Source organism: Plecotus auritus, assembly GCF_963455305.1.
Source record: "Plecotus auritus genome assembly, chromosome: 8".
In the NCBI taxonomy this organism is placed as follows: domain Eukaryota; kingdom Metazoa; phylum Chordata; class Mammalia; order Chiroptera; family Vespertilionidae; genus Plecotus; species Plecotus auritus.
The window spans coordinates 62,640,224-62,654,701 of NC_137782.1; the positions used below are offsets into that span (position 1 = coordinate 62,640,224).

The following is a 14,478-nucleotide window of genomic DNA, read 5'->3' on the forward strand; positions in this document are numbered from 1 at the left end:
TGGTGGTTATTTTAACAATGAAAATTAAACAGAATAGAAGAGAAAATAATGCTTTGTGAAACTTTTGTTTCAATATATTCTATGTATATAGATGTGTTTCCTGAGTTGCAATAAAAAATGTATATTTTACCATAGGTCATAGCAAAAAAAAAAAAGAATTGAGAAACATTTGGTTTGTCCATCTGAGGTGAGGGGGGGTTCATTTTCATTATATATGCTTTTGTATTGTCGAGGACTTTCTCCTAAGGTTTTCTCAATTTTTTGAGCCTCTTCAATAAAAAAAAAACCCAGAATTTTCCAACTAATAAAAATTTTAATGATTAAAAAAAAAGCCAATGTGTCTCCACTGGGGAACCAAGGAGAGGGGGTTTTGTCGAGATTCGAGTGCTAATTTTATGGTGAGAAAAGCGTCCCCACCCCCCAGGGCTCACAATGGTCTGAGGCAGTGGTTGGCAAACTGTGGCTCGTGAGCCATATGCGGCTCGCAAGCCGCGGTTTGCCGCTCTGTTGACTAATGAGTTTGCCGACCACTGACCTAGACTCTCGATTTCAATAATTACAGGCTGTTGTTGTTCCTTGTGATTAAGCCCCTATCCCAGAGGTCGGCATGTGGCTCGTGAGCCATAGTTTGCCAACCACTGGTCTGAGGGGACTGACTCTCAAGGGGCAGAGCCAAAAGAACACGCATCAGCTTCCACCTGAGTGGCTGATCTCTGCTCTAGTGTTGGTGGGCGGGTGGGGAGGGGGCCAAGAAGGAGATAGGAGGGAAAGGGGGCAGAAGGCAGATACAGGGGAGTTAAAGGGAGATAAGGAGGAAAGGCAGATAGGGATAGGAAGGAGAACAAAGAGGGGGTTGGGGATGGGGGAGATGAAGTAGGCAGGAGTTGGAGGGGAGCTGGGTACGCACCTGAGTGGATGTGAGCATGCAGTTTGAGGTAGTGCTCCCGCCGGAAGAACTTCTTACACACCTGGCACTTGAACCTGCCTCCGCTGCCATGTGTGGGCAGGTGACGCCGAAGGTAGCGTTCGCAAGGAAACACCTGACAGAAGAAAGAAATCAGTTTCAAGTCTGACTCACTAGCCCTTGCCACCTTCTCAGCTCCCCCACATTTCTAGCCTTTCCTTATGGAAACAACTCCTTTTCTGCTTACCCGGGGTCAGAGCCCACACTGTCAGGCATAGCCCTTAGAACATCATGGTTCCTACCACTCACCCATAAATCCAGTCAAAACATGCCTGCTCAAAGCTTCTGCCCAGGCGTTTTTTTTTTTCCTACCCAGAGGCCCTTTCTCTCTTACCCTGACAAACTCCTACTCATCCTTCGAGGCCCAATTCAGGTGTCATTGCTTCTTGAAGCCCTGACTCCACATTGCCACACCAGGCAAAGCAAATTCTGCCCTTGAATATATGCCTACATTTTAAAAGTCAGCATTTAACCCACTGAATTATAGCCCTTTGCTTATATGGGATCTCCAAGAGGACAGAAAGGGGCTTTCATTCCCCAGCATAGGGCCTGAGTCAACTGATTGACAAGTAAAAGAATAAATGAATAAAATGAACAAATAACTAAAGAAATTAATGAAAATATAATAAAAAGCCAGAAAACATAGAAGCCAAAATCTCCTTCCTCCCAGATAGAGGATAGGTATTCATTCATTTTTTTTTTTTTTCATTCATTTGATATAGAGAAGTGGTCAAGGGACACAGACCCAACTACCCACTACTTATTAGCCCTACCATTTCCTAGTTTGGTGACCTTTCTGTGCCTACCTCCTAGGGTTAAATGAGTCAATTCAGATAAAATGTTCAGAACAGTATCTGGCACATGGTTCTTGCTTGATTCATATCTATTACTTGTACCACAAATTCCAAAGTTCAAAATTAGACTATATAATTAGAAACATCTACAGTGAGGCTGAAATGAAACCAGGGCTGTGCTGGAAAATCTGCCATGTCAGGTTGTAAGAAAATGAGTAGAACAAAGAAACAAGTTAAACACACCAGGGGGATACAATCAGCAAAATCCAGACTTCAGGAAACTCTACAGGACCAATTGCCTAGTTTCTTCAACAAATAAATTGAAAGGGAAACAAAAGGAACAATGGTGTGGGAAACCTCTATGTTAAAAGAAACTTTGGTCATATCAACCAACTGCAATATGTAGACCTGATACAAACAAACAAACTTTACAAAAATTATGATGTTTTTGATACAATTGGAACACGGCCTGGATATTTGATGATATTAAGGGATAGACTTCAATGAGACTTTCCAGATTTGCTAAAAAGAAATAACAAGGGACCTAACTGGTTTGGCTCAGTGGACAGAGCGTCGGCCTGCGGACTGAAAGGTCCCAGGTTCGATTCCGGTCAAGGGCATGTACCTTAGTTGCGGGCACATCCCCAGTAGGAGGTGTGCAGGAGGCAGCTGATCAATGTTTCTCTCTCATCGATGTTTCTGACTCTCTATCCCTCTCCCTTCCTCTCTGTAAAAAATCAATAAAATAAAAAAAAGAAATAAGGATAGCCCAGCGGGTGTGGCTCAGTAGTTGAGTGTAGACCTATGAACCAGGAGGTCACTGTTCGATTCCTGGCCAGGGCACATGCCTAGGTTACAGGTTACATTACCAGTAGGGGGCATACAAGAGGCAGCTGATCAATGATTCTCTCTCATTATTGATGTTTCTATCTCTCTCTCCCTCTCCCGTCCTCTCTGAAATCAATACAAATATACTTTTAAAAAATTAAAAATAAACAATAAGGATAATAACACATCAGGAAACTGGTGGCCACTGTTCAGACACTGGGCCTGGGCCTAGGACAGGCCTCATCCCTTGTCAGCCCAGCAGCAGCACCAGATGGCCATGTGTGGTATCTGACGGGTAAGAGGCCAGGCAGAGCTCTTACTCTTCAAAATGAAGTGTCATCTGTGGAGACAACTCCAAGCTTTGCCTTCATGGGGTTAGGAGGGGAGGAGGGGACAAGGAAACAGTGAGGTTTTCACTCCACCACCTGTTGCCCCTGTTGTCACATGGATACCCACCTTTTGGCAGTGTGGGCAGGGAAAGTTGTGGGTGGCGGTCTGTAGGTGGTGCTCCAGGGCCTCAGGGGTAGAGTATTTGTTGACACATTTGACACATCTAAATAGGAAGGAGCAGAAGTGAGAGTAATGTGGGAGTGCTGGACTCATCCAGCAGGTCCAAGAATCAGCTTCTCCACTCCCCCAGGGCCAACATAGGAGGCAAAATCCTACATTTAATTCATTCTCAACTCAGTGTACTCTTCTCGTTAGCCACTGTCTCCATCCTAGTCCAAGCTGTCATTCTCTCTCACTGGGACATGTGCAGTAGCCTCCTCACTGGCCACCCCTACCCTACCCTCTATACGGTCCATTACCCATAGGGGATCCAGAAGTGCCTTTAAAAATCAAAATCAGATCATGTCATACCCTTGCTTAAAAGTCCCCACCTTAGTCTAAAGGCCCTCCTGGCCTGATCTACTGCTACTCCCAAACTTCATCTTTCTTCACTGCCCAGCTCACTCACTCTGCTCCAGCTATTCTGGCCTCCTTAATGTACCTCAAACACACCAAGTCTGATCCCACTTGAGGGCCTTTGTATTTGCTGTTTCTATCATCTGGAACACTCTTCCCCAAGTCTTCCCCTAGGCCGCACCTTCCCATCCTTCGTGTCTCAGCTCCTCAGAGAGGCCCTCCCTGACCACCCTGTCTTAAGTTTCTCCCTCTGTCCACCCCTCAACTCTATTATGTTACCCAGGTTTAGCTTCTTCTCAGCACTCATTACCTAGAATTATTTTATTTGTTTGCTTACTTGGTTATTATCTATCTCCTCCACCAATAAATGGGCTCTGGAGACAGAAACCATATCTGCCCTTTTCACAAACTGCTCTGAGCACCAGTAACAATCTGTCATATGAGAGTCAGACAGACAAGAATCCCGGCCTGGTTCTTCCCCATCTCTGACCCTCAGTTTCCTTATCCACAAAATGGGAATCCCAAATGGACCTTCCCCTTGTTCATTTTTAAGATTGTCACGAGAGTCAAAGGACACAACTGTGCTAAATAGTTCATAAACCGCAAAGCACTATACTGTAGACATGTCTTTAGTGTAAACAGTCTTTATAGCACTGTGGCTAACATGCCTTAAAAATAGCAGCTTCAGCCAAAACCGGTTTGGCTCAGTGGATAGAGCGTCGGCCTGCGGACTCAAGGGTCCCAGGTTCGATTCCGGTCAAGGGCATGTACCTTGGTTGCGGGCACATCCCCAGTAGGGGGCGTGCAAGAGCAGCTGATCTATGTTTCTCTCTCATCGATGTTTCTAACTCTCTATCCCTCCTCTCCCTTCCGCTCTGTAAAAAATCAATAAAATATATAAAAAAAAAAAAAATAGCAGCTTCAGGCCACAAACCTGAAGAAGATCCTATTGTCTCCCCACCATGAAAACATTTGCCAGCAAATAAAACCAATTACGATGCAGTACCAGTGAGGAATGCCACAGGTAAGTAGGCAATTCATGCCAAAAACAAAAACAAGGGCCCTGCCAACTATATACCAGGGCCACCATGGGAAACCAGCAGGCAGGTGCACCTGTGGAGGGTGCAGGAGACCCCCTCTAACCACACAATGAAATGCTTCCACAGCAAGAAAGAAAGAGGAGGGGGTAGGGGTAGGAAGAGAGCTACCAGGAGGGCAGAAACCTCACAAGCTGGTGTGAGGAAGAGGATAAGAACTGCACCAGCTTCAGCAGTGAGGAGACACAGGTTTGTGTGGGAAATATTTTAGCAATAACCACTAAAATTAAAACTCCCTGAAAGAAAAACCACCCTAATTAAGTCATCCAAGGTAACATCCCCAGCAACAGGGTAAACCAACATCATGTACCTCCTGATATAATGCATTGAGAAGGACACAGCATCACCTTGTGATATTTCTGCCAAAAGTACCAATTTGGATCTAGACAAATCTAAACCAAGGACATTCCACAAAATAACTGGCCTACACTCTTCAAAAATATCAAGGTCATCACCCAGCCAATGGTTGAATGCTGAACTATGAACCATGAAGTCACAGTTCAATTCCCAGTCAGGGCACATGCCCAGGTTGTGGGCTCAAACCCCAGTAGGGGGCATGCAGGAGGCAGCCCAACAATGATGTTTTTCTCTGATGTTTCTATCTCTCTATTCCTCTTCCTTCCTCTCTCTAAAAACCATAAAAACATATATATTTTTTAAAAAACATATAAAAAATATCAAGGTCATGAAAGACAAAGACAGACTGAAGACTTGGAAAGTAAAGAGACATGACAACTGTAGCTCAGTTGGTTAAAGTGTGATTCCAATACGCCAAGGTTGTAGGTTCAATCCCCAGTCAGGGCACATACAATAATCAACCAATGAATGCATAAATAAGTGGAACAACAAACTGATGTTTCTCTCCCTCCTTCCCCCTCTCTCTCTCTAAAATCAATAAGTAAAAAATTATTTTTAAAAAGAGAGAGATAACAACTTAATTAAATGTGTGGTCCTGGATTGGATCATGGGCCAGAAAAACTTTTTTTCTTTTTCTTTGTCTATAAAGGATGCATTTGGAACAATTGGAAATTTTTGAGTAAAGTCTGTAGATTGATAACAGAAGTGTATTGATTTAACTTCCTAATTGATAACTACACCATGTCTATGTAAGAGGTTACCCTTGTTTTTAGAAAATACACACTAAAAAGAAAGGGTAAGGGAGCATCATGTTGACAAATTGTTCTCAAATGGCTCAGAATAGGATAAAGCAAATGTCATAAAAAGTTAACATCTGGGAAGCCTGGGTGAAGAATATCTGTGGGAATTCTTTGTACTAGTCTTATAATTTCTCTGGAAGTCTGAAATTACGTCAAAACTAGAGGCCCGGTGCACGAAATTTTGTGCATGGGGGGGTGTCCCTCAGCCCAGCCTGCACCCTCTCCAATCTGGGACCCCTCGAGGGATGTCTGACTGCCCAGTAGGATCGGGCCTAAATGGGAAGTCGGACATCCCTCTCACAATCCAGGACTACTGGCTCCCAACTGCTCGCCTGCCTGCCTTCCTGATTGCCTCTAACCACTTCTGCCTGCCAGCCTGATCACCCCCTAACCACTCCCCTGCCAGCCTGATTGATGCCTAACTGCTCCCCTGCCAACCTGATTGCCCCTAACAGCCCTCCCCTGTAGGCCTGGTCACCCCTAACTGCCCTCCCCTACAGGCCTGGTCACCCCACAACTGCTCTCCCCTACGGGCCTGGTCCCCCCCAACTGCCCTTCCCTGCAGGCCTGGTCGCCCCCAACTTCCCTCCTCTGCCAGCCCAGTCACCCCTAACAGCCCTCTCCTGCAGGCTTGATTGCCCCCAACTGCCCTCCCCTGCTGGCCATCTTGTGTCCACATGGGGGCAGCCATCTTTGACCACATGGGGGCAGCCATCTTGTGTGTTGGAGTGATGGTCAATTTGCATATTACTCTTTTATTAGATAGGATAAGTCTTTTATTAGATAGGATAAGAATACTTCCTGAAAGCGATTGTGTGTGGGACGGGGTGGGTCAAGGTGGAAGGGAAATTCCTCTACAATTTTTTGTAGTTTTTATATTTATTTATTTGTTTTTTTGTTTGTTATATATATATATATATATATATATATATATATATATTTTTTTTTTTTTTTTTTTTTTTTTTTTTTTTTCAGAGAAAGGAAGGATAGGGAGAGAAACATCAATGATGTGAGAGAATCATTGATTGGCTGCCTCCTGCACGCCTCCCACTGTGGATCAAGCCCGCAACCTGGGCGTGTGCCCCGATCAGGAATCGAACCATGATCTCCTGGTTCATATGGTCTACGCTCAACCACTGAGCCACACCAGTCGGGCCAGAGAGATCCTATTAAAGTTTTTGTCTGTCAGAAGTTGTGCAATAGGAAGATGGTATGATACATTTTTATCAAATTTGGTGACTGTGTTTGGGATGATCTGACTTAAATATAGCTGTGATATTTATATCTATATCCATACCTATAGAAATGCTTGTTACAGCCGAAACTGGTTTGGCTCAGTGGATAGAGCGTCGGCCTGCGGACTGAAGGGTCCCGGGTTCGATTCCGGTCAAGGGCATGTACCTTGGTTGCGGGCACATCCCCAGTGGGAGGTGTGCAGGAGGCAGCTGATCGATGTTTCTCTCTCATCGATGTTTCTAGCTCTCTATCCCTCTCCCTTCCTCTCTGTAAAATATCAATAAAATATTTAAAAAAAAGAAATGCTTGTTACAGATATATACCAAAAGGCATGTACCAAGAGGTTAACAGGGGTTATCTTGGGTGATATGGTTTTATTTTTTGTTTCTGTGTGGGTTTTTAAAATATCTTTTCCTCTTCATTGAACATGAATTTTGTAATTAGAAAATAAATCAATAAATCTTATTTTTAAGAGGAAAAAGTAAATATATAGCATGAATTTAACTAGAGGGGTTTGGGCAGGCACCATAGGTAGGCCAAGGTAATGTGGCCCAAAGCAGAGCAGCCAGACCAATAGGGCCTGGACCCCTGAAAATGGAATGAAGCCACCACACCTGCTCAAATGTTACCATGAGAGAAAAATAAACTCTCATCTTGTTTAAGCCACTGTTATTTTTGTCTCTATTGCAAGTGACCAAACCTATATCTAAACTAAACAAATAAAAAATTACAGCAATAATATTTATTGAGCACCTATTATGTTCCAGGCATCATGTCTAAGCGCCTCATACTCATCTTACTTGATCCTAATAAATAATCCAATAGGGTAGGCACTATCGCATCCTCATTTCACAGATGAGAAGACTGAGGCTTAGAATGGTTGAATGCCTTGCCAAGGTCTTCCATCGGGTTTGTAGTCAAGCTGAGATTTGAGCACAAGCAGGTGGCTCCAGAGCCCTTATCACTACCATGACACGATTTCACCCTTAGGCCATCCAGAGAGTGGCCTGCCTCCCTGCACCTTACTCTTACTTTTAAGCCATCAGCTCCAACAGCAATAGAAGTGATTGACTGCAGACACGGGGACATCAGCATTGAGCTCAACCCTCAGCCTGCAAACTCCCAGACCAGAGCTATGAAGCTTCCAAGGTCCCGGACAAGGTTTGAATCCCTGCTGATGTGGGCAGGTCACTTCTCCTGTCTGAGTCTCGGTGTCCTCATGTTCAAAATGGGGAGAATACCATTATGGATTGAACTGTGTCCCTCCAAAATTCATATGTTGAAGCCCTGGCCCTCAATGTAATGGTATCTGGAGATGGGCCTTTGGGAGGTAGTTAAGGATTAGATGACATCATGAGTGTGGGGTCCTCATGATGAGATTAGTGCCCTTATAAAAGAAGACCAGAGAGATAAGGCACCCACCCCCTCTCTCATATGTCTATAGTATTTTGTTATAGCAGCTTGAGCTGACTAATACAACCTACCTCCCAGGATTGTGGGGATCAATATCCTAAAGTCAGAACTCAGCACATAGTAGGTGCTCCCTTCCTTTTACTTGGCATCTCAGTCCAGAGGGCCACATAGCCAAAGGAATTTATAGATAATCCACAATCTGGAAGAGCAAAAGCAAAAGCTAATGTCCTCCAAGTACAAATTTCCATCCCCCTTGGCTGGTAAAAGCCTCATCTGGCTTTCCTGTCTCTCTGGCTTTATTTGCCAATCTCCCCCAGGGCCAGCTGCTCTATACCCCATTTCACGAGTCACAGTCCCCCTGCCAACTTCTCAAATCTCTTGTGATTTCTATAAGGCCCTCAGGCCCTGGCACCGCCCACCCCACCCGCCTTCATGTAAATATCACCTCCCACTTGTACTCTATGCAACAGTCATTCCAAACCACTTGCTAATTTTTTCATATCTCTACACTTGTTAATCTTCCTGCTAGGAATGCACTCTACCCAACCCACTGCCAACCTGGCAAACTCCTACTCATCCTTCAAAACCCAGTTCTGATACCATTGCTCTGGGACACCTTCTCTACCTCCCACTGTGGTATTTCTATATCAGATTATACCTATACTAGAGGCCCAGCGTGCGCAATCACACAGCCCCGCCCACCCGTGCACACCCCGCCCCCCTGCACCCCCGCATCCCCCCCATGCCCACCGGCTCGCCGTCCCGTCCACCCACTGGCCGCCAGCCTTGCTGCGATCAGAGCCTCTGGGCCGCGGGGGAAGGCCCGAGAGGTGCTCCATGCACCTCATGGTGACTGGTTGTTTCGGTCGTGATGTCTCTTGGCCTTTTATTATTATGATATATAAAAGCCCAGCAACCATTATGTCAGAACAACTGGAACAACCGGTGGCTATTACCCGCACTGCGGCAGCCAACCGCCTCGCCTCCGATTGACCCCCCACCTGCTGGTCACAGACACAGTGAGCACACGACTGAGCTGTCAGCACCCCTTCTGAGGGGAGAAGCCAGCCAGGTATACAGAAGGTGCTCAGTGAGGAGTCCGCACCGGTTGTGTTTGCACCTTCATGCTGTCCCCCCCCACCACCACAATGCCAAAGAAAGGCTGATTCAGGAACCCTGTACTGACCACCCACATGGAGAAACAGTATGTGATCAACATCATGTCTCGCAGACATCTGAATCCGCCTCAAGAGGAAGACGCTACAGACCCAGCTGCCCGACCCTACTCCCTGGCCCGCTCTGTGTGGGAAGCGCTCACGTCGCTGCCCTTGGACGGAGGCCTGTGAGTGAGTAAAGAACTGTGGCTGTGCCTGTGGCTGCGCTTGGCCTCTTCCCTTGTGGATAAGCAGGAAACATACTTACGTGCCAGAATCTAAAACCCTCTTTATCAGTAATAGCGCAAATAATGCAAGACCCACACATGTTTCTAAATAGGACTCTGTCCAGCTGCGTGTGAACCCAGATCCAAGGCGTGCTCTCTGCCGAGGAGGCTGCAAAGGCTGCCGCTGCCGTCAAATCCTCCGCACCATGGTGATGTCAGAGCCCATCACCACCACCACCACCCTGGCTCCCTGTGTCCAGGGCTCAGACGACTGAGCCGCTGACACCTGGAAAGTCGCCTGGCACCAGCCTCATCTACACAGTCACTTTCAACCTCCTGCCAGCTCCTGGAGGTGGGTGGGCTTGCGGATGGAGGCTTCAGTGTTAAAGCAACCATGTTGGTGTAGCACAGACACTCGGGCTTTTTGATGAGAGAGAACCTATAACATCCCTTCATGAACATGTTTTTAACTGTTCTGAGATCACGTTCCCAGCCTTGGCGACTCTCAAATAGTCCTCAGTGATTCCACTCACCTGATGCAAAGACTGACCCAGGTTTCACAAGATTGAACGACCCCTTGCCCCGGGAGCAGCCGCATTCCTTTCAAAAGGAAGGTCACCCTGCCTGCAGGTCCTTGCTCTTCATCACTTTCAATATTTCTTGCCACGCCCTTCCCTACCCAGCAAAGCTCATTTAGAATTGAAGGCCAGATAAAGAGCTTCACAGACAAGAAAACGCTAAAGGAGTTCATCACCCCTCGTGGGCGGGCCAGCCAACCACCTGAGGCTCCCCTCCCCCGCACAATTGCCCTGAGATCTGGACAGCCAGCGGACCCCATCCGTGCTGGAATTTGTGCACCGGGCCTCTAGTATCTTATATAATAAAAAGCTAATATGCAAATAGACCAAATGGCGGAACAACCGAACAACAGGTCGCTATGATGTGTGCTGACCACCAGGGGGCGTGCATGGAACATGGCAAACATCGGCCACGGTGGGATGGTGGAGCAGGTGAGTGGGGGCACCAAACTAAGGCGGGGCACCGGTCGCTGTCATCGGGGTGAGCCTCTGCTGGTTACCCACTGACTGCACTGGCCCCACTCCCACCCACTGCTGGCACCGGCCCCAATCGCTCCACGCCTTCAGCGGGTGCAAGCGGGGCCGGCACCATCAGCATGTGGCAGCAGCTGTGGCGAAGGCGGGGCTGCCAGCAGACAGGGAACTGGTGGCCGCAGTGGGAGGGGCTGGGCGGGGGCATGGAGGATGGGCCAAGACCCACCCCTGTGCCTACCACAGCCTCGAGGCCCACAGTTCCTTTCAAGGTGCACAAATTCATGCACTGGGCCCCTAGTATATATATATAATAGCATTTTATCACAATATATGGTAAAGATATCTATACATTTGTCTCCCTAAGCAGCCCATGCATTCTAAACTCAAGGTCTATATTCACTTGTCTCTGAACCTCAGAAGTTCACCCAGGAATTACAGCAGGGCCCCCTAACAGAGGTCATCAGCCAAATCCCTGCAGGTACAATATTGGTTGTTTTAATCCTCACCCGAAGATATTTTTCCCAATGATTTCTAGAGAGAGTGGAAGGGAGAGAGAGAGAGACTCTGAAAGAAAGAGAGAGAGAACCATTGACATGAGGGAGACATATCAATTGGTTGCCTCCCCGACACGCCCCTACCAGGGCTGGGGAACCTGCAATCAAGGTACATGCCCTTGACTGGGAATCAAACCCATGATTCTTCGGTCCTTGGGCCAAAACTCTAACCACTGAGCAAAACTGGCCAGGGCCTTACAGGTACAATTTTGTACAAAGAAGCAAAAGCCATTTAACATGAAAATCTTCACCAACGACTAGAAGGAGTCGTTCTCAAACAAGGCCTTGTTTTCACTAAGATCTATCCCCCATATTTGCTGAGCATTGTGAGACAGCAACACAGGGCAAATGCACAGCAAAATAACTGCAGGACAAAAACGCAGTATTTCACAAAGTTAGTAAAGAAATACTGAATATCTGCAAATAACCCCACTAATAAAGGAGAGGTTAGAGGAGGAGCCAGAAAACAATTGAGGAAGAGAAACTCAAAGGCTAATCAAGGAATGATAGCTCCAAAGAGAATGATTTGAGGATCTAAGGATTAAAAGCATATGGCAAAACTGAGGGAGGCTTCCATCCTTTCTACCAAAGGGACCCTCTTTATGACTGTAACAGAAAACTAAGGTGATGTAAAGGACAGTCCAGAAAAAATAACCCCAAATCAAATCTACACTTGAAGCATTCCTTATTCATTCTAAAAATCAGCATATAGCTTCAACTTTAACCTAAATTTTATATATTACTAGTGGCCCAGTGCACGAAATTCATGCACAGTGGGGAGGGGGTTCCCTCAGCTCAGCCTGCACCCTCTCCAATCGGGGACCCCTTGGGGGACATCCCTCTTGCAATCTGGGACCGCTGGCTTCTAACCGCTCACCTGCCTGCCTGCCTGATTGCCCCTAACTGCCCTGCCCTGCCAGCCTGATCTCACCCCCAACTGACCTCCCCTGCCGGCCTGATTTCGCCCCCAATTGCCTCTGCCTGCCTGATCACCCCTAACTGCCCTCCCCTGCCAACCTGATCTTGCCCCCAACTTACCTCCCCTGATCTCGCCCCCAATTATCCTCTCCTGCTGGCCTGATTTTGCCCCCAATGGCCCTCCCCTGCTGCCCTGATCTCGCCCCTAACTGCCCTCCCCTGCCAGCCTCATCGCCCCCTAACTGCCTCTGCCTGCCTCATCACCCCTAACTGCCCTCCTCTAGTGGCCCCACCACCATGGCTTTGTCTGGAAGGAAGCAGGGCATCCGGAAGATGGCCGGTTGACCCAGTCTAATTAGCATATTACCCTTTTATTAGTATAGATAATATAGGATAGGATTGCTTAAATGGGGGGGGGGGAGCCTTTTTCAGCTGGAGGAGATGCTCTTGGCAGACAAAAACACATAATCCCTATATCTGGACTGACAGCCAGCCATATGCACTATACTGCCAAAGCGGTCATTAAAAAATTGAACCGCTTTCTTACACCTTACACCAAACAGCTGTTGCCCTTAAAACCCCTCCTCAGCCCCCACCTTAGGTCCTGCCTTCGTAGTTCACCCAGATTAGGTTCTGATTGGTCAGTTTCTATGCCAGTCAGCATCAAAAGTTCTGCCTCCTAGGCAGCCATTGGCTCCTGGCACTTCACCCAGATTTGGTTCTGATTGGTCAGTTTCTATGCCAGTCAGCGTCTCCAGGCCTATCTCTGGGCCTGATCAAAGAGGCAGGGCTGATCAGCAGCCCCACGGAGGCCCAGAGAGAAACAGAGGTGCAGCTGCTGGTGAAGCCGGGAGAGAAAGAGAGAGGCAATGGCTGATCAACAGCTGCCACTGAGGCTGAAGATCAGACCCTGCCTCTCTCTCTGCAGGCCTCTCTCTGGCCTAATCCACAGCCCCCTCAGCAGTCAGTGCTGGCTGGGTCGCCATGGCAACCCAGCACTGACTTCCGATGTTAGGTTGAGCCTTCAGTCGTTATGGACTCTGGCTCTTTATTTATACAGATAAAAAAAAATAGAATCTTATTTTTATGATTTTTGCTTTCAAATGTGCTTATTAATTTGTTTTTTCATTCTAAGAATCTGTGTAACATTCCAAAAGTAACATAAATTTTGTAGATTATCAGACAAAATAATATTTTCATAATATTTTTAGTATAGAAAAAAATCAAATTATTTTTCTACTGTAACAAGGAAAGACTGGCTTCCTCTTTTTTTTTTTTTTTTTTTTTTTAAGGATAAATGTCTGCCAAATTAAAGAATGCTATAAGGAGGGCCAGCATCTTTTCCCCCACCAGTGAGTGCTAAGGCCCAAAACTCACTCTTCCAGGCTGGACCCGAGCCCAGAGACTCAGTTTCCCCTCTGAGGTGTTCGACAGTCCTGTGGGAGAGGAAGTGGAAGACACATACTTGTAGACCGTGCTGTCCTTCTTGGGGCTGTGCTGCGGCAGGAGGCTATGGGAGTACTGGTGCACGCCCAGGTCATACAGTGAGGGAAAGTCCTTGCTGCAGAGGTGGCAGCGGTAGCTCAACTCCTCCTGGTGGCTCTTGATGTGCTCCAGAAATGTGTCGAGCTTCGGAAACGTCTGAGCGCAGCTTTTGACCACACACTTGTACACCTTGATGTAGACATGGAGAAGGTTAAAGGGGAGGCAGGAGAGCTGCCTTCACTGCTTCTCCCCTGCCCTGTGGCATCCACCTGGAACACTGCTGGTGAATGACCCTACTCCCCTGCTTTTATTTTGATTGGAGGGTCCTCTCCTCTCAGCCAGTCATAATGACCACACTACCCTTTCCTCAGGCTCTGGAAATACAGTAAAAAGGTGACACTGTGGCCTTCCAATCTCTTACTGGAGTAGTGGCTCCCCAACTTGAGTACACATGACAGTAACAGATTGCTGGGCGCCACCCCCAGAGTATCTGATTGAGCAGGTCTGGTGGCCTGAACATGTGCATCCTAACAAGTACCCAGGTGATGCTGGTCCAGAGACCTCACTTTGAGAACTGCTGTCTAACAAGCCTACCTATGGTCATCTCTTGGGGAATGCACACTGTTTTGACTATTTACCACTGATTAGAATCCAGACTCTAAAACTAAATATTAACCTTTACAAAACTGATCT

The 14,478-nt window shown here is 47.0% G+C and overlaps 1 protein-coding gene across 2 annotated transcripts in view; it reads right to left on the bottom strand.

Moving 5' to 3' along the window:
* The window catches only part of ZNF341 (zinc finger protein 341), a 64,134-nt gene that overhangs the window by 17,306 nt on the left and 32,350 nt on the right, over positions 1-14,478 (bottom strand). For both annotated transcript variants that reach the window (XM_080683677.1, XM_080683678.1), the window contains 3 exons: positions 13,766-13,974; positions 3,043-3,139; positions 908-1,040 (listed from right to left, as the gene is read on the bottom strand). In XM_080683677.1, the coding sequence (XP_080539803.1) occupies positions 908-1,040; positions 3,043-3,139; positions 13,766-13,974 (439 nt within the window). The remainder of the gene's footprint in view (positions 1-907; positions 1,041-3,042; positions 3,140-13,765; positions 13,975-14,478) is intronic.